The 25,957-nt window shown below is 38.9% G+C and overlaps 2 protein-coding genes across 3 annotated transcripts in view; both read right to left on the bottom strand.

Annotated features, from left to right (window-relative positions):
- bace1 (beta-secretase 1) overlaps window positions 1-19,798 on the bottom strand; it is a 42,747-nt gene extending 22,949 nt beyond the window's left edge. The window contains exons 1-7 of one of the 2 annotated variants that reach the window (XM_056757509.1): window positions 19,056-19,798; window positions 7,776-7,864; window positions 6,689-6,905; window positions 6,336-6,473; window positions 6,012-6,095; window positions 5,332-5,466; window positions 4,836-4,937 (exon numbers count right to left, since the gene is read on the bottom strand). In XM_056757509.1, the coding sequence (XP_056613487.1) occupies window positions 4,836-4,937; window positions 5,332-5,466; window positions 6,012-6,095; window positions 6,336-6,473; window positions 6,689-6,905; window positions 7,776-7,864; window positions 19,056-19,328 (1,038 nt within the window). In that variant the 5' untranslated portion in view covers window positions 19,329-19,798. The remainder of the gene's footprint in view (window positions 1-4,835; window positions 4,938-5,331; window positions 5,467-6,011; window positions 6,096-6,335; window positions 6,474-6,688; window positions 6,906-7,775; window positions 7,865-19,055) is intronic. The other variant, XM_056757510.1, reaches the window with a different exon arrangement.
- Window positions 19,799-20,325: 527 nt separating this feature from the next.
- On the bottom strand, window positions 20,326-24,843 carry LOC130429121 (T-box transcription factor TBX1). The gene is made up of 8 exons (XM_056757518.1): window positions 24,796-24,843; window positions 24,530-24,701; window positions 24,137-24,238; window positions 23,394-23,565; window positions 23,152-23,307; window positions 22,385-22,452; window positions 20,846-20,973; window positions 20,326-20,681 (listed from the first exon to the last, which is right to left on the bottom strand). The coding sequence occupies exons 1-8, from the start codon at window positions 24,818-24,820 to the stop codon at window positions 20,485-20,487; spliced, it is 1,020 nt and encodes a 339-aa protein (XP_056613496.1). The 5' UTR covers window positions 24,821-24,843; the 3' UTR covers window positions 20,326-20,484.
- Window positions 24,844-25,957: the final 1,114 nt, after the last annotated feature.

Below are 25,957 nucleotides of genomic sequence, written 5' to 3' on the forward strand. Positions count from 1 at the left end.
GTTTCATAGAGTCAAGGACGCTGGTATCTCTAAACAGTGAGCTCATTTTAACAAAGCTAATGTTATGCAATGTTATGTAATGTTAGTCTCAACACTTGAACATCTGCACACACACCAAATATCTTTTAACACCAAGACGAACTCCCCACACACTTTTGCAGAGAAAGTTTAATTAAATCGCATACAAACAAGGACACTGGGTAGCTCATTATCGCTAAACCATGAGCTCATCTTTGATAGAAACATGGTTAAATCATGTATCGTCCGAAACCCCCAGGAAAGTGTCAAGATAAAGAGGCACTTGTTTTTGAGGGGCGCACGCAACCATTAAATCCTAATATGGTAGGCCGGAACTATGAGCTCAGAGGGACAGGCTAATGAAAATGTGATGTCATATGAAACCTGATTGGAAGAAGACGATGTCATGCACACATGATTGGTTTAAACTGTGATAACAACTGGAAAACAATGTATAAAAGATGGAGTCAGATATGTATTCGTTGGATCCCTTCAGATGAACTCTGAATATCCCACTTTGTTTGTCCGGGCAAATAAAGTTGAAACTCTTGGCACCTGGAACCCTTGTCTCTGAGATTTCTTTCTGCTATGGAAGGCCAATTCGCTACGACATTACCGAATTATTTTTGTTTGTAGTCATGAGCGAAGGCTCCGAAGAACAAAAGGTAAATGAATGCTGCACGCCGGCTTCCTTTCATACCAGACATCCGGGGGCGGAGACCGGCATGCAAATTACATTCGCCAAATTTCATTGGCCTTTTCTATAGAAGTCAGAGTTGATTGGTTCTCAAGGGCGAACCCCATCTGTCGTTCTCGACACAACGTCAAGAGACCAACAGAAAGGGAACTAAGTCCGTCTTATTTAAACTACCAAAGGAAGAACTTCCCAGGAAACAATGATTTCAATTCATTTTTAAATGACACCAGAGGAGTATAACACCAGGGTTTTACTGTGAGCGGGTCATTCCACTAAATATTGCTTCAATAACCGTGGCACATTCACTGCAGGAAATGTTATGACTATCCTTGAAGGGGGGAAATACCAACCTTACTTGGACCTGTTAGCTCCACCGAATCACAACCTGTAAGTGTGACTATTTTTTTTAATTGCAACTTCAAGAAATATTTGACCCTTTCCTTTAAGTCACTGCTCCAGGTCCACATCCCCTCCTGTCATCTTCGGTCTGAAAATAAGCAACGCCTGGTTGTTCCATCACAATGAGGTAGGGGTGTGCGATATGACGATATTAGATCGCGAACGATTAAAATGACTGCACGATCCACTTTTTCGGGAAAATCGTTAAATCGTCCTATATAGTAGTGTTCTATAGAATTCGTCCACATACTTGCGATAGATTGCGCCATGTTAACAAGCTCATATACGTTGCTTGTGAATTCAGTAAGATTAAGTGACGCGGTCAGTGAAGATGGAGGGAAACACGGAGGACTTGGTCCCTAAAAAAAATTCTACATCAGTAATATTGAAATGGTTTGGGTTTTCCCCAACTGACACGGCCCAAACAACAGTTATTTGCAAATGTGGCAATCATAAGATTCGAGCGTCGTAAGGCAACACAACGAACCTTTTTAACCACCTCAAACTAAAAGGGACTGAAAGAGTATCCCGATAGTCAAATTATAAAAGGATCCCACGCGAGTAAATCAGGTACAACCAAGCATACGGAAACTAAAAGGCTTAAACAACGACTTTAGCGAAAGAACCATTTGAGAAAGGAACTCCGTATCCGTATGACAGAATGAACAAGCGCTGGAAAGATGTCACTGACGCGGTCGCATTTTACCTGGCCAAAGACATGATTTCCATAAAGACTGTGGAAAATGAGGGCTTTAAAAAACTGCTCAAAGTCGTAGATCCACGTTACGAAATACCCAGCCAAAAATATTTATCCTCCACGCCCATTCCACAGCTTTACTCCGAGTGCCGCAACAAGATGAAAAACAAAATTCAAAATGTAAAGTTTTTTCTAACAACTGATTTATGGTCTTGCACTTGCATTAAATATTAACTTGATTAAAATATTCTTCAAAATATAAATGGTAAAGAGTATATTTTTATATGGGGACTTAGTTTGGCTGTATTGAAGCCCCTTTAATTTACAAAATAGTCTTAAAACCAACTTGAAGAAGAACCGCGATAAAATCGTGGATCGTGATCTATCTTGAAAAAATCGTGATTTGAATTTTTTTTCTACATCGCCCACCCCTACAATGAGGCATCAAATCGATTGCAAAAACCTACATTCAGTCCCTCTGTGGTGGAATAAACTGCCAGCCTCCTCCTGAACTGCACTTCCTTCCCAACTATAACTCTAGACATACCTGTTCCGCATTTATCTGATTAATAAATGAGTGTCTCTGTTTATTTTTATAAATGTGTTTCATGTTGTTCTTTCTCTCCCTTGCTTAGTACAGCTTTAATCCTCCTAATAACATGGCCTTGTAAACTATTGCTATCGTTTACCGTGTTGACAGAATGTTGTATGCCCTCTTACTTGTAAGTCGCGTTGGAGAAAAACACTGGACCTTTAACTTCACGATGGGCAACATTGTGCTGAGAGAAAGTGCTTTTTATCCTTAAAATAGTCGTAACACAATAATGTAAGTGTACGTGGGTCCGGACAGTCCAGTACAGTGTCAGTGCTACCCTTGCAGGGAAATGGCGACAAGCCTGCTGGGGTAAGGTTCGGTATGTTACAGTACAATATGAATACCCCCATAGACACTTTAGCCAAAGGATCTCACAGCGCATTCAAGAACTAAGTTTTTCAGTTTGTGTGATCTCACAACTGAACAGCTGAAGTGTTGCATGTAGGGGTGGGATAAAAACTTGATGCATCGCGATTCATAATCTAACGATCCAGAATCGATACTCAAAAATTCAGAATCGATTCTGTATTCAGTTGAAATTGCAACTGTGCGTGGGCATGAATATAAATGAACTACTGCACTATTTTGCAAACGAATGTAAAATTGTGAACAAAGACTTGGTTTTGGTGAGCGACAAAGCCTCTAACATGGTTGTTGCAGCACAGTTTGGCAAGTTTCCACAGGTAAGCTGTTATGCTCACACACTGAATTTGTCTTCTCAGCAAGTGCTGAAGTTGCAGTCAGTGTCAAGGCTTTAGGGAGGGCGAGACGGACTGTTTTGTCCGTAATGATTGTTCTGTGAATGAAAGATGGATAGCCATACCACTATACAACTTGTATGTCCTAAATGTAATTAACTTTGATTATAAATTAAAAGTTTTGTAAGAAATCTTCATGTTCATTTTTAAGATAGCAATAGTGTCAAACAGAGATTCTAACTACAAACAAAAAGCATAGCAACGTCTTGGTTAGGGATGTAACCTCAGTTCCCTGATGGAGGGAATGAGACGTTGTGTGGAACCGACAGATTGGGGCTCGCCCTTGAGAACCTATCAACTTCTATTAGTTTAGAAAAGGAATGAAATGTGCATGCCGGAATCCGCCCACGGATATCCGGGTTTAAAGGGAGATGCCGTGCTGCACTCATTCTCCTTTGGGCTGAGGAGCCTGAGACCTCTCTCGCCTGCTGCGGCAGCATTAGGGAAACAATGTCTCGTTCCCTCGATCAGGGAACTGAGGTTACATCCCTAACCAAGACGTTCCCTTTCTGTCGGTCTCTCGACCTTGACCTTGAATCAAACCGACAGATTGGGGTTCCTATTGAAAACGCATGACGCTGTGCCGTGTCACAATCTCTAGCGAAGCAACTGGCCTGGGCGTGTCAGACGTGAGCGCTACCGCAAAATTGTAACCTACCAGTGGATAGGTAGGGGGTCCCAGAGTTTTTGGAAAAGGTGGCAAGCCCCTGCCTTAGGCCCTCGCGGCGGGAGGCCTTGTTTCTCTAACAGCAATAAGCCACCCGGTACCGTAAGGCCACTGGGTAAGCGCTAATTCCTCAGATGGGGGGTACGCTACAGAGACTTCCTACCGTAGGGAGCAGTTTAGTGGAGACCAACATGGTCTTGGCGTCAAGGGAGAACTCATGGGAAAATGTACGGACTGAAGTAGTTTACCGCTAGGTGGAGGTCTACTAATGGAAGGTCATGGGTTACCAAGGTGGGAACCTATCATGAGGATACATCTGAACGTCTGAATCGTCATCTGCCCACAGTGTGGGCAGGATGTATCAACAACGGCAGCCTCAGCGTGCTGGAAACCCAAACACTTGAGGCAGACATCGTGTCAATCCCCCTCCTCGATGAGTGTGTTGCACCCGAGAGAACAGCGGGACATGCCGCGCTGGAGAAATTTGCTCTTTTAGAGCTAAAAACAATTCTGGAACTGCCGAGACGCCCAGGGGAAGTCGCTGCAGGAAGGGACAGTCCGCTGCCCCACGTCGGGAAATTCCAGCAGTAATTCCGCTTAAAGTTTACAGTCTCGTGTGTGAAGGCTCCGTAGAACAAAAGGAGAATGAATGCAGCAAATTTCATTCGCCAATTTCATTGGCCTTTTCTAAACTAGTCGAAGTCGAACGGTTCTTAAGGGCGAACCCCAATCTGTCGGCTTGACACAACGTTGAGAGACCGACAGAAAGGGAACTCTAATTTTGGGTAAAATGTAAAGTTCATGTATCAGCAGAATAATTAATTACCGAAAATGTATGTTAAGAATCGTTTTGGAATCGAATCGTTGCTCCCAGAATCGATATCGGTCAGATCGTGAAGTGTCTAAAGATTACCACCCCTAGTTGCATGTGACTCGCTCTACCGGTTAGGGTACAGAAAACCCCAAAACAAACATGCATGTGACAATGTAGTATACAAACTGACCGAGGAGGCAGCTTCAATGGCCTTCACAGCAGACTGGAACACCTTACGTGGGAGACGCAGGTTTGTAGTGCCACTGTCCACGATACTTTTATCATAGTTATACTGATAGAGAGAAAGACAGAGAGAATATTTGATGTTATCAATGCCTTATATGCTTTGAGAACAAGCAGCACTGTCCTAAAAAGCTCTGCTAGTTTCTTATCTGTGACTCCATGCTTTTCTCTGACATACCATTAGACTCCTGTCAGAATTTCAATAAATAAAAAGGTTGTTTACTTGGATAATCTACAGTCAATCTTTGATTTACATCTGCGTCATTAATGACCATCTGACTTTACAATGAACCCTTTGTATCTTAACGGGTAGAATAAAATAGTATTGAACGTAAATACAACTGCCATCGTGTTCACTGCAATCGTATTTAATAATCAAATGTCAAGGCTAAAAAACAATTTTAGAAAGAATGAATGCTGAAAGACATGAAAATCCTGCATACCTCTTTGCAGTCCATATTGAGGTCCTGTCCGTTAACTTCAATGCGCGCTATAATGACCTCATAATACCATTCACGCCTGATTGGTGTGTACCACAGCTCACCGACATATAATGATGGATCTATTCCCCCAATGATCTATGAGGAATAAATACATCTGTCATCATGTTCTGTGCAACAAAATCACCATAGCAGTAAAAGACTATGACACATGTTCCATTTTACAAGTCTTTTGTAAGGTACACGCTTAAAAATAACCCAGTTAACACAGTTACATTGTGAAGATGTATCTGGACAAAACCATATTCATTTCAGAGTCATGTCAAAAAGCGTTACAGCAACATAATTTGTTATTCCCATATTCATCATCACAACATAACATTTGATGTTAATGAATCATGGTGATAACGTCATAAGACACACCTGGACTGGACCATTATAATGTTTCCCAAGAACCAAACAAGCACGTTGTTAACACTGCTAAACAGAGTACTCTCGTGCTGGAGAAGAGCACGGACATATCAAAAGTGCACACTAAATAAATAGAAACACAATTTCAATTGTTGTATTTTACCAAACTCCAGTTAAAGCTGTGAAAAGTCATATGTATAGCATTAGTCTTGACATTATAACAGATTAAACTCTGATCAAACGTAATAAATAACAACGAACAGATACAGTACGCTGGAAAAATGTTCCAGTGTCCAGGTTATCCGAAGATTTGATGGTCTCTGTGTGTTGTTGCTGATTCTGTGTACTGGATGCTCCTGTCACCAAAACAAATTCCTTTATGTGCAAACATACTTGGCAATAAAGCTCTTTCTGATTCTGATTCTGATTATTTGAGGACGTGGCCGCAACGTTTCTGGAACTTTGGCCAAGATCCCAAAAAAATTTGTGATCATGATCTGAGGACGTCATGGTAATGTCTTGCTGACCAAATGAATACTAACTATTTAGGAGCATGGGTAGATTATGAATGATCCCATGCTCAGTGAGTTTCTCACCATACTGCCCCCTACAGTAGAACTGCCTGCGCTGTAGTTCTGGGTGTATCCTGCTCCACAGAGCTGCAGTGAAAACACATCTGGGACGCTGGTCTGTCTCAGCAGAGAGTCAAAGAACGGCTCCAATGTCTCATCCGGCTGAGGGAGACAGAGAGCGTTAGTAGAAGCATTTCTTCAGAATGTCAGACTGACTAGACCGCAGAATGTCATATGAAATGGGAGAGCAAAATGAAGTGTGTTAAAAATATTTAAAATACAGAATATATTTTTTAAATAACATTTGGGATGTAAAGAAAACATGAATGACATGAGGTTATTATCATACATGGCTCAGAAACACAGTGTGAACAAACCCTTGCAATCTCCGCATAGGCAAGCCCTAGAATTCCTTCCCAGTTGGATCCATTGATGAAGAAGCGGTCAGACTGGGTAATGGCAGCTATGTTTACCCTCAGTGAAACGTTGGGCCCATGAGGAATTGACACCAAATCAGTACCCAGTTCCCCTTCCCAGCGGCCCTGTGTGTATGGCACATACACACTGTGGACCAGGTCTCTGTACGACGTAGAACTGCAACCAAAGAAAAAGAAGCACTCTTTAAATAGAGTATCGGAAAAGCTTTGTTTCTAAATCTAAATCAATCTAAATGAATTGACAAACAAATCTGTACATAAAATGTGTCTAAATTTTGTGTGGTGCAAACTATATTGCAACTATTAGGGCATTCAAAGCAGAGGAATGTCATTGTCGTTCCAGAACAAATTTAACAGAATTAACCCGCTTTTTGTTGTGCTTGCAGAAATGCACAAGCATTTCAAGTGCGACGATGATCAGCTACAATGGATAATAGAGAAAAAATGATCCTTGTGATGGATAATTCATTAGCCAAACGTTAACCATATTATAGTAAAAGTTTTATAATTATTTTGCCATGTATGCATGATACACCTATAATCGCATGGAAAGTATATGAAGTTATAAATATGTAAGACATCTTGCCCTATAATATCTGCTGTGACCATGAACAGGCAAATGGAAACAAATGGCTTTTGCCATTGCACATGTACATTACATTTCACAATCACGAAAACTCAAGACAAACGACAAAAATACAACTCGAACATGGCGTAATTCAGCTGCCCCAATGCTAGTGCAACCAGGAAAATGGCCGGATGCAAACTTTAATACATGAACAACAGCCCTTCTTTCTGGTTCCATAACTTCGTTCCTTTAATTACCCGGTGTGGAATTGGCTGATGACAATCTAATAAGAACTACTATTGAATTATAAAAACACTCACTCAGGAAAATCATGAAAGTTGATTAAAATAAATTACAATTATAACATTTCAGTAAAAACACAGACTTCTAAGCTGGACATTATATAAAACCTGCATAATACATTTTTGTGTGATTCGTTAATTCGTTATGATAACTCACAGTGAGCGATGGTAGTATCTGTGTAGAAATGGGTGAGCAGCAGCACCCACTGCAAAGTTACTGCTGCCTGTATCCACCAAGATGTTCAGCTGAAACAGAGAGTGAATACACTGTACTTTCACATTTATCTTTGAGGTAAAACAATGAATATCAGATTTTTACTAGGGCTGGTAATTTAATGGAGCAATTTATATAAATGAGTTGATACCACTAAGCTATACATACCTTTTGTAAAAAAATATTTTCCTGACATTTATTTCATAGATATAAATATCTCCGGCAGCCCCACTCACGTATAGCTTGTCTTCAAACAACCAAAAAAGCAAACAGGAAGGAACATAAAGGAATTTAAAGGTCTCGACACACAACAACAAATCAAGTTGTAAAAAAAGATTCCTTAATCTACCTGGGACAGACTGACAATCATCTGTATTACACGTATGTAATTAGACAACGTTCTTTGTTGCTCACCTGTCTGCAGTATTTGTTTAGGGAAATCGAGTCAAGTCAATTGGATTTATATAGTGCCTTTCACAATTTCTTCGATGCATACATTAATAAAAATTAATAAAAAAATAATAAAAAATAATAAAAAATAGCAGATAAATAAATAAACAAAGTCAGCATATAGTATTAAAATACATTGGTATTATTGCAAGTTTTTCTCCATGCAAAGTACACCTATGAAACTCAACTGAAATAAATACTATTCTGGATTGTTAGAAACTGTAAGTTGTTCAGTTGAAGTATATTATTCAAAAGAAGCATATTTTTAAATCTCCTACTGGGAACTTAAAATTATAACTTAAACTTAAAAACCATAACATGCAAATAGAATGTATACAGTAGTATAAAGTTAAATCCACAAGTTAAAGCAACACTTTGTAGTTTTTTTACCTAAAAATATTTCAGTGGTAAAACAACTCATAATTGGGTGAATTCTACTGCCCCTGCCATCTGAGCAGCATCATAGCGGCTTCAACCACACTCTGTAAGTTCTATGTTCGGGTCGGTAAACACCGCCCGTCCATCCCCGGCCTGCAGAAAAGCACCACATGGTTTACAAATTACGTTTCTGCATTCGCCAGTTTCGTCACCTTAGTACACAAATTCACTTGTATCTCGTTGCCCTTGGGAAGCTTATATGGCAACGTTATTTATGACACTGGTAACAGACAATTGCGCTTATTAACCACATGGGGGAACCTGTGATTAAATGTTCTATAGTTTTGCTTTAAACTAGTGGTGGGCATAGATTATTTTTTTTAATCTAGATTAATCTAGATTAATTCCACAATTAATCTAGATTAATCTATATTAAAATGGCTCATTTGAATTCTGCCGAAGGCATTCAGAATATGTGTGCTACCCAAATAATGACTAAAAGTAAGTCTTTGAGAACGGGTTTCTCAAGCCGGGTGGCGCATTAGACCAGGAGCTCATCTCCTGTTTCCAAAATGCATCACAAACTGCTTGAGAAAGCTGTTCTACTATGATAATTGGTGATGAAAATTAAATTGTTCAATAAGATGAACTTGTGTTTACTTCCGCATTAGCTAAGGGATGATTTCCGTTTAGGTGGTACTTGAGACTGGAAGAGCTCCTACAGCACATTTACATTTAGTCATTTAGCAGACGTTTTTATTTAAACCAATTCCGCATTGCACAAGGTGCAAACAACCTTAGTCTTGTTGATGTTTCTATTGGGAAGCTTCTTAAAAATTAATATTCCCTGAAGCAAACCCGGCGGCTTCATAGCTGCATCCATGTTAGCCCGTCACGTTTGATGCGGTCATTTCACAGTAACGTTATGTTGTGTTCAGACCAAACGCGAATGGCGTGTCAAGCGCGAGTGATTTATATGTTAATGCAAAGAGCCAATAGACCTACTTGCTGCGCGAATCGCGCGAATGAAGCCCTGGTTATGAGATGATGAGGCGCGAATGAAGCCCTGGTTATGAGATGATGAGGCGCCTTCTGCTTCCGCGAATGACGCGAATCACGCGAGTTGAAAAATCTCGTTCTCGCCCGGTACAGTGCAGTTAAGCTGGTATACATCCGCGCTAAAATATCAAGGTGAAAGTCATCATAGCTTGCGTAGTATAGACCCAGCTGCCAACCCAACTTTGAGAATAGATTAACGGCGACATTTTTTTGTAACGCGCGATAATAGTCTCACTGCGTTAACGGCGTTAACGCCGTTAACGGCCCACCACTACTTTAAACGCAATATGTTTATGGAGTATAAACCCCAAGAAGCAAAATCACCAGTCTCCCAGTGAGTAAGCCAATGGCAACAGTGGAAAGGAACTAAAACTCCCCTAAAAATGTACCTTGGGAGAGACCAGACTCCGCTCTCGTCTGGTATATTAATGTAAAACTGATGCAACTACACGGACAATCAATAATGTAAGCTGTAAGAATTAAGCACGTTATGTTGCCTGCTCCCGCTAGGAGTCAATCATAGTTTTTTTTACTGTAGCGTGTCTTTATCAGGAGAAAAGCAGTGTGTACAGTGAAGACGCTTAAATTAAGCATGTTTGAAACTATATACAAATATTGGAGGATTTAAACCCAAAAGATGTGCATCCCATTTATTATTTTAGATCAATCGTTCTATCTAATTGATTGACAGCCCTTTTTCTACATTTTCTGAAGAAATGTATGTGGCTGCTGAAGCCTTTTCTTGGTAGATGATGCTCTGAATGTTGTTAGCATATTGCTGTGGGGTTGCTAATTTACTAGGGGCTAACACTACCAAAAATCTCAATCCATGTGTCTCAGTCAGCTACCTAGCTTCCCATGTCTTGGATGAGTATGTCGTGTACATAAGTTCGGGCACTGGTAAAGACCATAGCTCACTGCACATTGGAACACTGATGACATATTTTCATGTGATGTTACAACTTAAGTGCTTTGTGATACTTTACAGCTGTTTTTTTATCAACAAAAGGCAAAACTAACATCTCTCTTACTTTACTTTTCAAATTTCTGGTTAAAGTACATTATAGTAGATTGTCTTATCTAGCAGTGTGTGTCTATATATACAGTATATAAGATATGCACTAAAGTTAAAACATAAAATCCATATAGTTACTCTGTTCTCTATGTAGGCATATTGACCTTGTGGTTGTTCTGTATTTGTGAAAGGACATGTAAGAATGACATCAATTATTGATAAGCCTGTAGACCACCAGCGACTGACTGCCTGTCTCTTAGTATTAAACTCACTGACTGAGCAAAATGTGACACCCACAGACAGAGGGAGACATAGGTAGCAGCGGTTGCATTGCAAGGGGGGTATTTTGGGGGCTAGGCCAATTATATTTATATTTTATTATATTTCCTCACCTTCGAGTTGTTCCAAAATTTGTATACATTTCTTTGTTCTGATAAACACAGAAAAAGATATTTGGAAGAATGCTTATAACCAGACAGATTTTGCCCACAATTGACTACCATAGTAGGAAAAAATTCAATGGTAGTCAAAAGTGCCCCAGAATTGTTTGCTGTGCTACATTCTTCAAAATGTCTTGTTTTTTATTCAACCGAACCAAAAAGATATTAAGTCATTTTTCCTACTATGGGAGAGGCGTGTTGCTATAGTCAGTGTCACCGGTGATACAAGGTGTCCACCCGCCTACAGATTACATCACTTGTCCACCATGGCCCTACTATGGGAGTTAATGGGGGGCAAAATCTGTCTGGATATAAGCTTTCTTCCAAATATCTTTCTCTGTGATAATCAGAACAAAGACATTTATACAGAATTGGAGAAACTCGAAGGTGAGTAAATGATGACAGAATTTTTATTTGTGGGTGAAGTATCTCATTAAGACTAGTCTAAAACTAGTCTCAACTGAAAATATCTTGCCATGACATATCTTAAAGGAGACATTAGGAACCGTATTCACGTGAACATCATGTAAGTGTATGAACCGAAAATCCAACTGTTACTGAGACATCTGTTCATCTGTTATTGACACCAGGCCCAGCGAATGCCAGGTTTTGGAATGCACCTATCTATCATTGATAGGTTGAACACCACATCCACAGAAAAATATCTACGACTACTTCTCTAGCCCCACCCACTGGTTCGCCCATGACAGATCCGGTGGCGCAGATCCAGATAGAGCAAGCAAGCAATAAACAAACATGCCGTCAAAATAGCTAAATATTGTGCCACCCCTGGCTGTGAAAGAATACAATCGCTGCATAATCTTCCCTCGGATTAGACATTAGTTATGCGTGGTCATTTCATTTCTCCGAGGATTCCTTCGTGAACAAGGCACAGGACGACACCGTATTTGTGGAATGATTAAAATAAAAAATAAGTGTCATCAATAATGGATCTGATAGGAATTGTGCAGTAATCTTTTGTGAGTAAAACTTTTTGTACTCTGCGTCACTTTTGCTTTGTTAGAGATCGCTTGATGTGCACTGAGCACTATATGCATGAGATTAGTATAACCTGGGGACTTCCTCTAGTCATTTGTATTAACTGCAGAGGTTGTCTGTGATCTTAAGATTGGCGAATCGGCATCTCTGTGATTTGGTGGGCTCATATATGATTCAAGGTTTTATCCAAGGTTTTATCCACCGTTTGCGAATAATGGAGGCTGTTTTGAAGTGTTTTGGTATTATTTTGGGTGCTGGGTGATATCCATAAGTTTCCGGGAGTCTCCCGTTTGCTTATTTATCATGGAATCTCTCGTAACAGTTGAGAACCGCGATTGCAGGGATCTTTTGTCCGGTTCGCGATCACAGGTCTCAAATGGTGACTGGAACGGTCATATATCTTTAAACACCATACAACTATATGCTATACAAACTATACTTAAAGCCTTGCCATCACATCCGGGAAATACAGTTGAAAGAAAAAGTATGTGAACCCTTTGGGCTTACTTGGATTTCTTCATAAATTGGTCATAAAATGTGTTCTGATCTTCATCTAAATCACAACAATAGAGAAACACAGTCTGCTTAAACTAATACCGCACAAACATTATACGTTTTCATGTTTTTATTGAACACAACATGTAAACATTCATTGTGAAGGGTGGAAAAAGTAAGTGAACCTTTGGGTTTAATAACTGGTTGACCCTCCTTTGGCAGCAATAACCTCAACCAAACGTTTCCTATAGTTGCAGATCAGACCTGCACAACGGTCAGGAGAAATTTTGGACCATTCCTCTTTACAAAAGTGTTTCAGTTCAGCAATATTCTTGGGATGTCTGGTGTGAATCGCTCTCTTGAGGTCATGCCACAGCATCTCAATCGGGTTGAGGTCAGGACTCTGACTGGGCCACTCCAGAAGGCGTATTTTCTTCTGTTGAAGCCATTCTGTTGTTGATTTACTTCTATGCTTTGGGTCGATGTCCTGTTGCATCGTCCATCCTCTGTTAAGCTTCAGTTGGCGGACAGATGGTCTTAAGTTTTCCTGCAAAATATCTTGATAAACTTTGGAATTCATTTTCCATCGATGACAGTAATCCGTCCAGGGCCTGAGGCAGCAAAGCAGCCCCAAACCATGATGCCCTCTCCACCATATTTCACAGTTGGGATGAGGTTTTGATGTTGGTGTGCTGTACCTTTTGTTCTCCACACATAGCGTTGTGTGTTCTTTCCAAACAACTCAATTTTGGTTTCATCTGTCCACAGAATGTTTTGCCAGTAGTGCTGTGGAACATCCAGGTGATCTTTTGCAAACTTCAAACGTGCTGCAATGTTTTTTTTTGGACAGCAGTGGCTTCCTCCGTGGTGTCCTCCCATGAAGTCCATTCTTGTTTAATGTTTTCCTTATTGTAGATTTTTCAACAAAAATGTAAGCATGTGCCAGAGATTTCTGTAAGTGTTTAGCTGACACTCTAGGATTCTTCTTCACCTCATTCAGCATTCTGCACTGTGCTCTTGCAGTCATCTTTACAGGACGACCACGCCTAGGGAGTGTAGCAACAGTGCTGAACTTTCTCCATTTGTAGACAATCTGTCTTACCGTGGACACATGGACATCAAGGCTTTTAGATATACTTTTGTAGCCCTTTCCAGCTTTATGTAAGTCAACAATTCTTGATCGTAGGTCTTCTGAGAGCTCTTTTGTGCGAGGCATGGTTCACATCAGACAACGCTTCTTCAGAACAGCAAACTCAAAACTGGTGTGTGTTTTTTATTGGACAGGCCAGCTTTAATCAACACATCCAATCTCATCACATTGATTGGACCCCAGGTTGGCTGACTCCTGGCTCCAATTAGCTCTTGGAGAAGTCATTAGCCTAGGGTTTCACATACTTTTTCCACCCTGCACTATGAATGTTTACATGTTGTGTTCAATAAAAACATGAAAACGTATAATGTTTGTGTGGTATTAGTTTAAGCAGACTGTGTTTCTCTATTGTTGTGACTTAGATGAAGATCAGAAAACATTTTATGACCAATTTATGAAGAAATCCAAGTAAGCCCAAAGGGTTCACATACTTTTTCTTTCAACTGTAAGTCAGTAAATTTGAGTAAAATCATCCCTTACGAACGTGACACATGAAATACAGATGTGGGGAGGTAATTTAAAAATCACAGGAGGTCTCCAGATAATACTAATGCTGTGGAAAAACTGTGAATGGTGCTCATAAGTTACCTAACGTTACGTCTCTAACCAAATTCACAGAAGGCTCCAACTAAGCAAACTGCTTTCCAATCAAAGCAGTGGGCATTTACTTATAAAGTCTTCAATGCGGCACGCCCATTAAAACCGAGCGTTTGCAGAGCTGGCCTCAAAACCAGTGTAGAAGCCTATTACATCTTGTTTTTTATGTTTTCGAATGTAAAAATCTCGCAAACATCATAAATAGACCCCATACAACATTATAAAACAATAAACAAGGCCAGTTCATGAGACATTTAATATATGTCAGTTCCATTGTTTTATCTCAAGATGCACATCAATAAGGTATTTTTCTTCTATGACATTTTTATAAAATCGACTTAAATAGCCTAAATTAACCAAGGCATAGTCCTGGTTTAGGCTAAGCCTTGTCTTTCAAACCAGGTGAAATAGTATTAATGCCTACCACATTTAATTTCAATCCATAACATACGTTAGATCAACGATATCATGGAGTGTTATTTGCACTTTTATTAAGTGATAATTGTTTCGTAAACACGTTCTTGTAAAATCCAACTCGAAACTTACCTCAAAATTAATCTTAATATTTAATCAGCGGCATCTACCATTGCACACTACGGGACCATGCGTATACACTCTTTAACTGGCATGAGTGAAGTGTAAAAATACAGGCAAAATCATTTTAAAATCTCTGTTTTCTCTTTTATACACACATTTGGTTAAATATTTCACTCTTATTAATGGAGTTAAGCACTCAAGTGACTTCTTAAAGTTAAACAAAAGTATAGTCATATTTCTAGTGCATGAGCTGGTTTTAACACTTTTCGGTGGCATGTTACGCGTTTTAATATTTTAATAACAGTGCGAAGTGTGAGGTGCATTACATTTCCTCTTAAACTAAATTGAGCAACTCGTGTTCTAAAAAAATACTTAATGAAAACATTGATATTATTGAGGAGACTGCGCAATCCGGTAGCGAAGCAGTCCATTGGCTCATATTTCCAAATGTCTGGTACTGTCTCGTGAATGGAAATATGCATATGGAAATAATAGGCGGATGACGTTATGCATAGTTCATACCGGGTTACGTCGGGGAGGAGATTGGGTGGAAATACACATCTTCCCCTGATTGGGATATACAAAGGGAATTATGCACAGGTTTTGGCACGGTTTTAAAAATAAAAAAACGTCTTCCTTTTGATTATGCGCACACTTTAAGGATGAAATCTATGCCACGTTTTACAAATGAGACCCCTGATATTTTTGAAGATTGAGAACATTTACATTTACATTTAGTCATTTAGCAGACGCTTTTATCCAAAGCGACTTACAGGTGGGGTAAGCAATGGAAGCAATTGGGACAGCTTAAGTACAACAAAAGCATAAGTGCCTCATATAAGTGCCAAGGGTCTCATATAACTTAACACAGTATACAGAACTAAGTAAAAAACATTTTTTAAGAATAGAGAAGAAATAGAAGTTTGAACTGATCAGTCAGGTGTTGACGGAAGAGATATGATTTTAAATAAGAAAAGTTATTATTATGACTTTTTAAAGGGTTTGTGATGCAGTTTGTGGTAGTTTAGCATTATTTTACATAATTCAAAGTAGGTTTAAAGCGCTGATGCGTCTTGCTGGTATAGTGGGGAATAGGTCTACTTTTATTTTTAATTTGCAACACGAATGTCCAGTTTGAATAACCTCTTGGTTACGACTATGGGCCAGATTTACTTAACAGGGCAAAATAACGCGAAGTCACAATAAATAAAGCGCAGATGGGAGTGGAAATGTCTGTGTGTGATTTATGCACATTAACACAGGCGCAATATCTCATTCCCATAATGACCAACGCAATCTACTAATCGTTGTGCAAATTAGCGCACGGTAGTGATGCTGATAATCCCCGGGTCGGGTGGATCAATTGATTACATCGTGATTACAACATTGTGATTGTTTGCAAGAGGGTAAGATAAATTCTTAATGATGAAAATATCAATACTATCTAAAATGTAAACTTGCTGTAAATTTGTTAATTTTCACCAGGCACTGTACAATCTCTCGTCAAACTGTGTTGAAAGAATGAGTCCTGTTATAAGGTTCAATAAAGAACATTGACTGTTTATCTGTTTTTAACCATACCTGTCAACATTTGGGTTACAGAATCTAGTAGACCTTAGCGTTGTGTCCATTCTCAGTCGTGTTCCGAGGGAGTCCCCGTCTGTTCGTTCGCAACCGCGTTTGGGGAGACCCCTCATGACAGAGACATTCCCTTTCTTTCCGTCTATTGATTCTATTGATATACTTGCATGGTCTCACCAGTGGGGACATGGGTGTGCAGGGCCCCATCTGTGAGGCGCACAAACAAGAGGTGGAGTAGTCCACCCGTGGGAGGTTACAGGTTCACCAACAGGGGAACCGAAAAGTGAGAAGTCCGCCTAGCTCATTAATCAGAAGGAGTACTTGGTGATGGAAGGAATGCCTGAAAATGGAAAACCCGAACTGACACTGGCTCCCTTTAATTAAGTTATTTAAGAGAATGAAGCAAATCAATAATAATAATTTATAAATCATTCATAAAACCATTATTACATTAATATACCTTTGAATGGTGATGGCAGTTTCATTTTTCATGAATAAGTTCTTTTCAGCCTGTAGACTTTTTTCGGAACTTTAATCCACCTGTCTCTCGCCAGCATGTATGAATTACGCTGACTCCTTGTGTCATTGATTCGTCCTGTGGACTTCCTGTTTTTTTCTGCCCTCTGAATCCAGTTTGTATGCCTGCATCCTGCCTACAGGAGACTTGCATTAACCCTCGCATTAATCTCTTTTCCTCCAGAAATCCCTAACATGCACATGACTATTCTTCTGTACTCAAGCACATAAGTGTGACCTTGCTGTCCAGAAAATAAAGATGTTGTGGTGGGAAATTGTTTGAGATGTTTGGTGTGCAAACACGTTCATTAATTTCCATCCATTTATATCTATCTATCTATCTATCTCGTTTATACCCTTCCCAATATACTATATTACTGTAAATAACCCAGCGTCAATAACTGTGACATTAACCAGGATTTTTGACAACAAAAAAACGTATTTATTTCAGTTACGTTTTTAATATACATTAATATGACCTTTTTAAACAAACTTGTTCATGTGATCCCAATAACATTTTAAAAAAATATCAAAGACTGCTAAAGCCTTTGGAACAGTAAACCTCTTAAGCATTGTGCTGCTACAGAATAAACTGAAAATTTAGCCAATATTCTAGCAGTAGCAATGTTTTGTCCGGAAGCATTAACAAATTTTGCAGGGGGACTTCTGTCTGACATTAGGTTTGTGTGTGTGTGTGTGTGTGTGTGTGTGTGTTTGCATGCATTTCAAACACTTAACATTGTTGAATCAAATCCAAACTTTTGTGTGTGCTCAGGGGGCCACCTTAGCCAAGTAGCCAGGTCTTTTGCTGCTCAGTTTAAGGAAATAATTTTTATTCTAGACTGTTTTATCCACTCCACGCACCTGGTCTGAAGTGGTCTGTGTTTGGTTCATAATATGACAATTTATTATTTTATATTTTATTTATACATTTTTATTGTATATTTGTATTAAATCAAAACCACCCAACAGTTTTTAATTCTTTATAATGTTTGGGCAACATAACGTTTCTTTATTTTGTCGCTGCTGAAACATCTATAAAAAACTAAATGATCTTGCCCCAATTTGTCCACAAGGTCATTTTAGGGTTAACGGAATAGTTTAATTTTTTTAATTGTTCGTTCTTTTGTTTGTTATATTTACTACCACTACTTTCTGACAGAAATGTGAAACTTTGGTGACATTACTGTTTTAACAATAAATGGCAGGCAGATGTAAATCTATTTTATGAAGGCAAATGTCAATATTCTCTTCTTAATCAGTGTGAATCCTTTGTGCCCTACATCTCTATGGTGGTGTTCCATAATTTAGTAGTGATGGGAAGTTTTATCTGCGAGACAGATTATTTTACGCCCTAGTGTAATGATGTCGCTCGCCGGGGATGAAAATACACTCAGCACATTCAAATATATAAATCAGTAATCATAACTTCTGTCAGTTAACCCATCATTGCCATGATCTGACAAAAGTTTCTTACATAAGTGTTGCAACTAAAGCACTAAAATACTGGCACAGTGACGTGCAAACTGTGATATTTTGGTTTTAGAGATATAAAGGTGAATAAATTAATCTTCATTAGCGTTTTACAGAACTATATGATTCTGTATATGTTTAGAAGCAAGGCAAACAGGCAGTGCAACATGAGGGCTGGAGCAAATTCTGGTACTCTTTCTGCAAATACTCTGCAGTCAGTGGCCCACAACTGCATATATTGGATATATTCCACTTACTGATCTGTATAGTTTGTACACACCATACTATATTTAGCATGTTACATTGTTGTTCCTGTGCTATTGTAAATACAATATACTTCAAATCACAGCTGAGAACAGTTCATTGTCACATTGGTAATTCTTGTTGAAATACTTAAATTGAGCCCAATGAATTGTGTGATACAATACATACAATGTACTACCGTAATATTAAAAGTAGTGCTTAGAAGAAGTATAGAAGAATACTCTACTATTTGGTGAGAGCCTGTTGGTTTTGCAGTGAACGTATCTCACCTTCTGGGACGGTGTGCCCACAGCCATTTCGATGTAATACCCCTGTCCAGACTTTCCTCTCAGATTGTCGACCATGTTCACAAATTTCATCCCACCGGCTCCCCTCCTCATCCTGACAGATTGACAAGGACCCCTGGTGGATGCAGGCTGTGAGAGGGACCCCTGCCGCAAGGGAAAACGCAGAAGCACCGGGGAAGAATCGGCGGCAGAGAAGGTGACCGGCAGAAGTGTCTTCAATGCCCACAAATAGAGAATGACCGGCTGCACCTTCATCTTTCAATGTTTTCAAATCCGTCTGTTTTCTGAAGTGTGCGTTCAAGTTGTCGAGCGTTACGTCATAGACGCACTAAAGGACGTTAGCGATGCAGTTTATTATTCGTTTTCCTCATCCTCTGCATTCACCATCCGCATTAACCTTTTGTTTTCCATATCTTTCTGGCCTACCTATACAAATTAATTATAACACGAAGACACGTCTCACAGCGAAACTCTCCCGCATCTTCTTAAAACACAAAATGTAGCTATTCAAATATTATTTTATTTAAATGAATAAAACTAAATTTAAAACTGAAACCAAATTGAACGGAATTTAATTTAGTCCTGCCGTCGAATTGATGTCGTTAAAATGTGCTCGGTGGTATATCCATTAAGCGTTTTATATTCCTGTATGGCAGTCTTACGTCGCACAAATCTATTATCCGCATCTTCATGTCCTCAAGCCTACGATGCCTCCTCCATCTTCCTCAGAGCCGCACACACTGAACCGATGCTAGATTCACAGACCACTGACACGTTTGAATAGGTTCTTTATTCGTGATTCGGTCACAGTGATATGCGAAGCGTTCATGAATCATTCGATTGAAAGAGCTTCGATTGGTTAATAGATAAAGCATAAATAACGTGACATGTCAGGAAACTCTTTATATATCAATTGAAAATGTATAAAATACACCCATTTCAGCGAACTCTGAATGTATTTTCTGTGATAACGCTGTGAATTGTTTTTTTGAACCGATCTGTCCAAATGAGTCAGTTTGCCATAATGAATCTGCTTCAGACGTATCAAGCGCACAACTACTGTCAAATGCAGGCTGATGCATTGTGGGACCTGAAGTTTAAATTTAGTTGTGTAAACGTCTGAATATATATAATATATTATAAATGTAATATAGTATCTAATTTTTAGTTATGCCTGATAGAGTACCCTGATACATATTTCAAGTAGTAATACATCAAAAAGAAATGTATAGTTTTATCATAAACACATTTTAGTCATATAATCATGTGTTTTGGCACATTTTACAAGTGCACAGAAAATATTTGCCTTTATTTTGCTGTGTGCAATGAATGTCAATAAAACAAATTAATCTAAGTGTTACCATGTTTGATTTACCCCAAAATGTATCAAGTTAATTCCAGCAAACAATACTTAACCAATCAGACTTCTCTCTGGTCTGCTCAAACTGTCCCACTGACAGGGCAATGTGAAGTACACTGGGCCAGTGTGAAAATGATCATGTGACTTCTTTTCCTTCCTGACTGTACTGTAGAACATGCCTTCATTATGGGACATCTGTGATTGATTTTCTACTGTCTGCAGGCCTGGATCATGAAAGCTTGAATAATCTGTAGAAAAGAGTAGAGAACAGGCTTGACATTGGCATTATTCCTGCACATGCTGTAGCCTATTCCAACCTAAACTTGGAGGTGTTTTTTATTTGCAAGTTTACTTCACAGCATTTTCATTCATCTGCCCAAACTTGTGCTGTTATGTATGCGGCTGGACCCACAATTAAGATGCTGTTGATCCTGGAGCATCTGGTCTTCATGGGTAGTGGCCCTCACGGTGACCCCCTCTAGCATGTTCCATGGCAATGACAGCCGAGGAGAATCACAGGTGGAGTCACAATTAGCAGACCTGTTGAAAAAACACAATTGTCATTTAATCAGTTTTAGCCTACAAGCAGTTGAATATGAAACTCAAGCAATTCATTAAGCCACTAGAGTCTGTGCATGTGTTTTTGCAGTACAATTACAATTACAGTATTTTTTTTCCACAGTAAAGGATGTATTAGGATCAAATGTCAACACCTTTTATCCAAATAATATAGTTCATTAGTTGTTTATGCCTGCAAAGCAACATTGAACATCAATAAAAGTCATGCTGTGTCCCAGTTCGAAGAACGCAGACGTTGAAAGTAAAGACTTGGTACTGAAATGAGACAGTTTAGCCTACAGAGGATTTCCTTGTTGTGTCATCCGTTGCTCTGCTCTAGTCATCTTGTGACAGCAGAGGGACACAGCAGATATATTTATGACTTTTAAAACAATTATGGAGACAGCATCTTTATTTATAACAAAATTATGCATTGACAAACACTAGTAGATTAAATTGCCCAGCAGTATATCATTAACCAATCTTAGAAAAATACCAAAATAAAAACACAATAATGCTGCAGTAATATTAATAGACAACATCATATATAATATAAGAACACTAACAAGGAGCGGGGGTGAATGAACAATTTTTTATGCTGCAACTGAAGCAGCCTTCGAAATGGGACAGCCATATTCCAGCCTTCAGTCATGCTGATGTGACGCAGTCTGTCTAGAAATGCAGCCATCGAAGGACACAGCCTTGAGCCAGCACAATCAATCATGAGCATGAGATAGTCCAAACAATTCATGATATCGAGGAAACTTTTAAAGGATTAAGAAGAAGAATTATCTGCTGTTTGAAAAGAGCTACCTAAGACACTTGAGCCATGTCAAAATTAATAGAAAATAACCATTAAATACCTATCAAAGATATAGTAATAACTTATCATTGATAATCATATGCATTATACGTTTGTTTATATCTTGACAATTAACAAAAATCCATGTCGGTCTCATGCTGTCTGCCTGTAATGGGCAATTCCAGCATTATTGATGTGACATTTTGAGTTATTGATGTGACATAAAAACACTATGTATTTGTTAAAAAATAAACTGTCCAATAAACTGAACAATTTGTTTATATTTTACGAAACCCTTGTTGATAGAGTTTGTTTATGCACTAGTTTTCTATTTTAAAAATGGAAATTAACATCCATTATGGATGTGACTAAAAAAGGCCACAAACTTGTAGTATTTCTATGAATTTATTTTAATTTTCATGTGCCCATTAATGAGGAATATGTACCGTTATGGATGTGACAATCCCGAAAACAGCACTTTTCTGACTATGATAGACCAAAAATAAAACAAATGCTTTAAAAACTTGAAGAATCTTGATTTTTTCATGGTAGAAATTTTCATGGAATTCTCCAAACGCTCTAACAATTTACCTGTTTTCAGGCTCTGCGGTACGAAAGCCTTTCGCAAAAGGGTTGCAGGCTATCTTCAGCTGAGTAATCTATGGCAGAAAATATGTTATAAAAACGTAATAAGTTATACTTTTAAAGCATTCAAATGGAGCCATCATGCAAACAAATTAATGACTTAATTCATGATGACATTTAAATATAATGAGTTTTTCCCTGTGATCTAATAATGGCATTATGGCATCTTACTATCAAGGTCCAACTAGACAATGCAACCAAGACAAAACCTGACTCTTTGGGTAATGTAAATTAGAATTGTCTGCTGAAAACGTTCGTATTTTTTAAGGCTAGTGGCAAGCTTACAGTAAGTGTACTAAGGCCAGAGACACACTGGATTATTTTCGTCATAAGGACAGCTTCAAATGATGTTTAAAATTATGATCTGCCAAACACAAACATATATAACAAGGTATAACAGCATGCTACATCTGGTTGAAGCGTGTTTGCTCTCATTGGCCATTATGGGTGACCTGTCGGAGCCTTATCAAGAGTTGTTAATTTCAAATTTTACAATTCGGGATAAGGGAGGCTCTGACTCGATTGGGAGCAGTAAAATAATCATAACAATCGATCCCACACATGAGTACTTTTTAGATAAAATGTCAGTTGCTGATCACTTGGGGTGCTTAAAATCCTCAAGTTTGTGGCTAGCCTAACTCACTAATGGAATCCTGTGAGCAGTTCTCGGCTGACATATCAAGAACATGGATGGATGTTGGACTGTTTGGTACCCTGTGGTTCTGGTAGGCGGTGACTGCGATGAAGCAGGTCTCTGGGAAAGTGAATGTGCAGAAGTTGCGGTGAGCACATAGCTGGCTGTTTCGACTCCTGTCAACCAGCACCACATGCAGCCGCGGCTGGTACCGGTGCATGGAGTTCAATATCATCTAGAGACAAGCACAAATGTTTGAATCTGTGCCAGAACCCAGGCACATGTGTGAACTGTATGTAAGTGTGTGTTTGAGTTTCTTACGTGGCCATTATCATCAAGCAAGTTGTTGGTAAGTTTGAGGCGGTCGAAGGAGACGGTCTGCTTCATCCACTGGGCTCCCCATGCTGGCGAGTCAGGGTGAAAGTGGACTCTTCCAGGGGCCGCTACATCTCCACATCCAGCTATCATCCAGGAGGAGCTGTGAAAAGCGTACCTTGGAAATACATCAGAGTCATTGAATTTTTCATTTAAAAACCCTTAGTTGACTCATATATGCGATGAAGCAGTGAAGTTTAAACAAGTTAACATGCATCCCCACACAACATATCCAACAAAATAAAAACCTTTCAAGTCTTAGACATTCCAACAAACAATGAAAAATTGTTTCTCTGAATCCACAGAACGTGCATTTAACATCAATACTTGGATTAATGTCTGAAACAAATGTATTAACAGCCACAGCCCCATGCCATATTCCCCATAGTTGGTCCCCATATACAAGACCCACCAGACTGGGTTTATTTCCTCTTTCATCCCATTTTTATCCCTCCACACTGTATTAATCAGTTTTATTAAGGCTTTCATAGAAAACCTAGGAAGTTGGGGATGGTCTTGTGCGTCACAAGCTGTTCTGACATTCCATTGGAATGATAGGCTTGCGTGTGGAGTATAGCGTGGCATCAAAAACTTGAAGCAATTAAAAACATCTCGTCTGAATGTATCTAAATGAGAAAACCTGAATGTATACATCTTCTTGCATTTTTTCATATAGTTTATTCTTATACCTGTATCGCTTTTCATCCAAGGGGATAAAGTCCATTAGGAGAACATATTCTGCTGCTGGGTCCATGCCTGAGATGTGTACTTGAAATGTGGGAAACATTCTTCTGTTGAAACACAAGAAATCAAGGGTCTGTAGAAATTAATGTGCTTAACATTAACAACAAAATAATTAGTTTTCTTAGGTTAGTATTACTGTGACTATTGTTTTCCCATACACTGAACCATTCATATCAATGCTTTTACATGCTCTTTTAAACACCAACAACACCGTGGCATATCGCAGTGGGCAGGCATTTACTCATGCTTACGTCAAAAATGTCTACACACACATGTTTGCATTTATACATGTTATCCTACACAATGGCCATGTTAACAGATGTGAGAATTGACGAAACCTTCCAGCTTTTGTCACAATCATTTCAGTGCCAAGTTGGTCAAATTGGCGCCACAAGCTCTGCATTTCCAGCTGAACTCTGACACTGGCCACTTCGGTAGCTTTAGCACATGAACGTGCTTGGTCTGGAGAACACGACATGGTCAGAAAACACGTCTGTGACAGGTCTGACACTGCAGGCAGAGAAAACAAATTCATGTTAGATCAAGCATTCTTGAGAGAATATGAACACAATAAAAAATCACAATGTGTAAATAGGATTATTACCATTCATTATAAGATTGCTATGCATAAGAAACCTGTTCCAGCAGTAGATCCAGTCACATTCACATTAGAAATCTTCAGAGATCTGAATGCGTCCGTTTCATGCCGTTACGAGTTGGGATGAGTGCACTCCTGGCTTTATATAATCTCAGAAACCCATATCACTGTTTTCTAACACCTCATCCATTTCACTCACTCACAACCCTTGACCCAAAATGTCCAGAAACTTACGCTGTTTTTGTTCATTACGTAGACATCACCTAACGTTATTGACTGAGAACAGAATAAACAGTTGGTCGGTGGCAGTAATTGATCAACACTCATCACAGAGATAATTGGACTTTTTGCACCATTGTTGTAGGGCACAACCTGCTGTGAAACCCTAGTGGTGACCTTTGATCCACAAGCAATAACAACCTTATATGTAGTCTCAACTCTGACTCCTGCCTTAAGGTTCTGCCAAGTAGTGGAGATGGATCTGTTCATGATCTTTTTTTGAATAGCACATTAAATCGGCAAACGGCCATGGTGCTGTATATACCTTATGTGCCTTACCAGATAGACTTGACCTTGTTTCTCCCAGTACCTGCAGAATTTTTATCTTTTCTTAATTCATACTGAAGTCATTGTGCTGATTTGTAAATTTCTCAGACTTAGTGTATTCATTACTCTAACCAAAGCATTTAAGATTGAACTCACAACCTTTGTACTGGTAATGCTATGCTCTATCAATTGAGATTGGTGTCCTAGCATGGCACTGGCTATGCACATGAATTGTACAGCCATTACCTTTTACTTTATGGAAACAATTGATTTTTTTTAAATGGAACATCTGAGACATAAATTAACATCTAAATAAGCATCTTTGGAATAAACTGTCAGCAATAATATAATGTATTTCTGACTTTGTGTTTTTACTCATATTTTCTTGTACTTTATTTATTTATTTGACTTCTATTCTTTTAAATCCAAGTTAATCCACATAAAGCTCTTGCTATCAAGACCGAACTTAATACGCAAAGGAATGTAAATCTTAAGAAAAAATATTATAGTTTGGTGTTGACATGGTCTTGCCCAAAGGCACTACTATGGGCACCCAATCCATCTTGTGCCATTACTAATAAATAACAGATCACTATCACATCAGGCTATATTGATTCCTGCC

Source organism: Triplophysa dalaica, chromosome 9 (genome assembly GCF_015846415.1).
Source record: "Triplophysa dalaica isolate WHDGS20190420 chromosome 9, ASM1584641v1, whole genome shotgun sequence".
Lineage (NCBI taxonomy): Eukaryota > Metazoa > Chordata > Actinopteri > Cypriniformes > Nemacheilidae > Triplophysa > Triplophysa dalaica.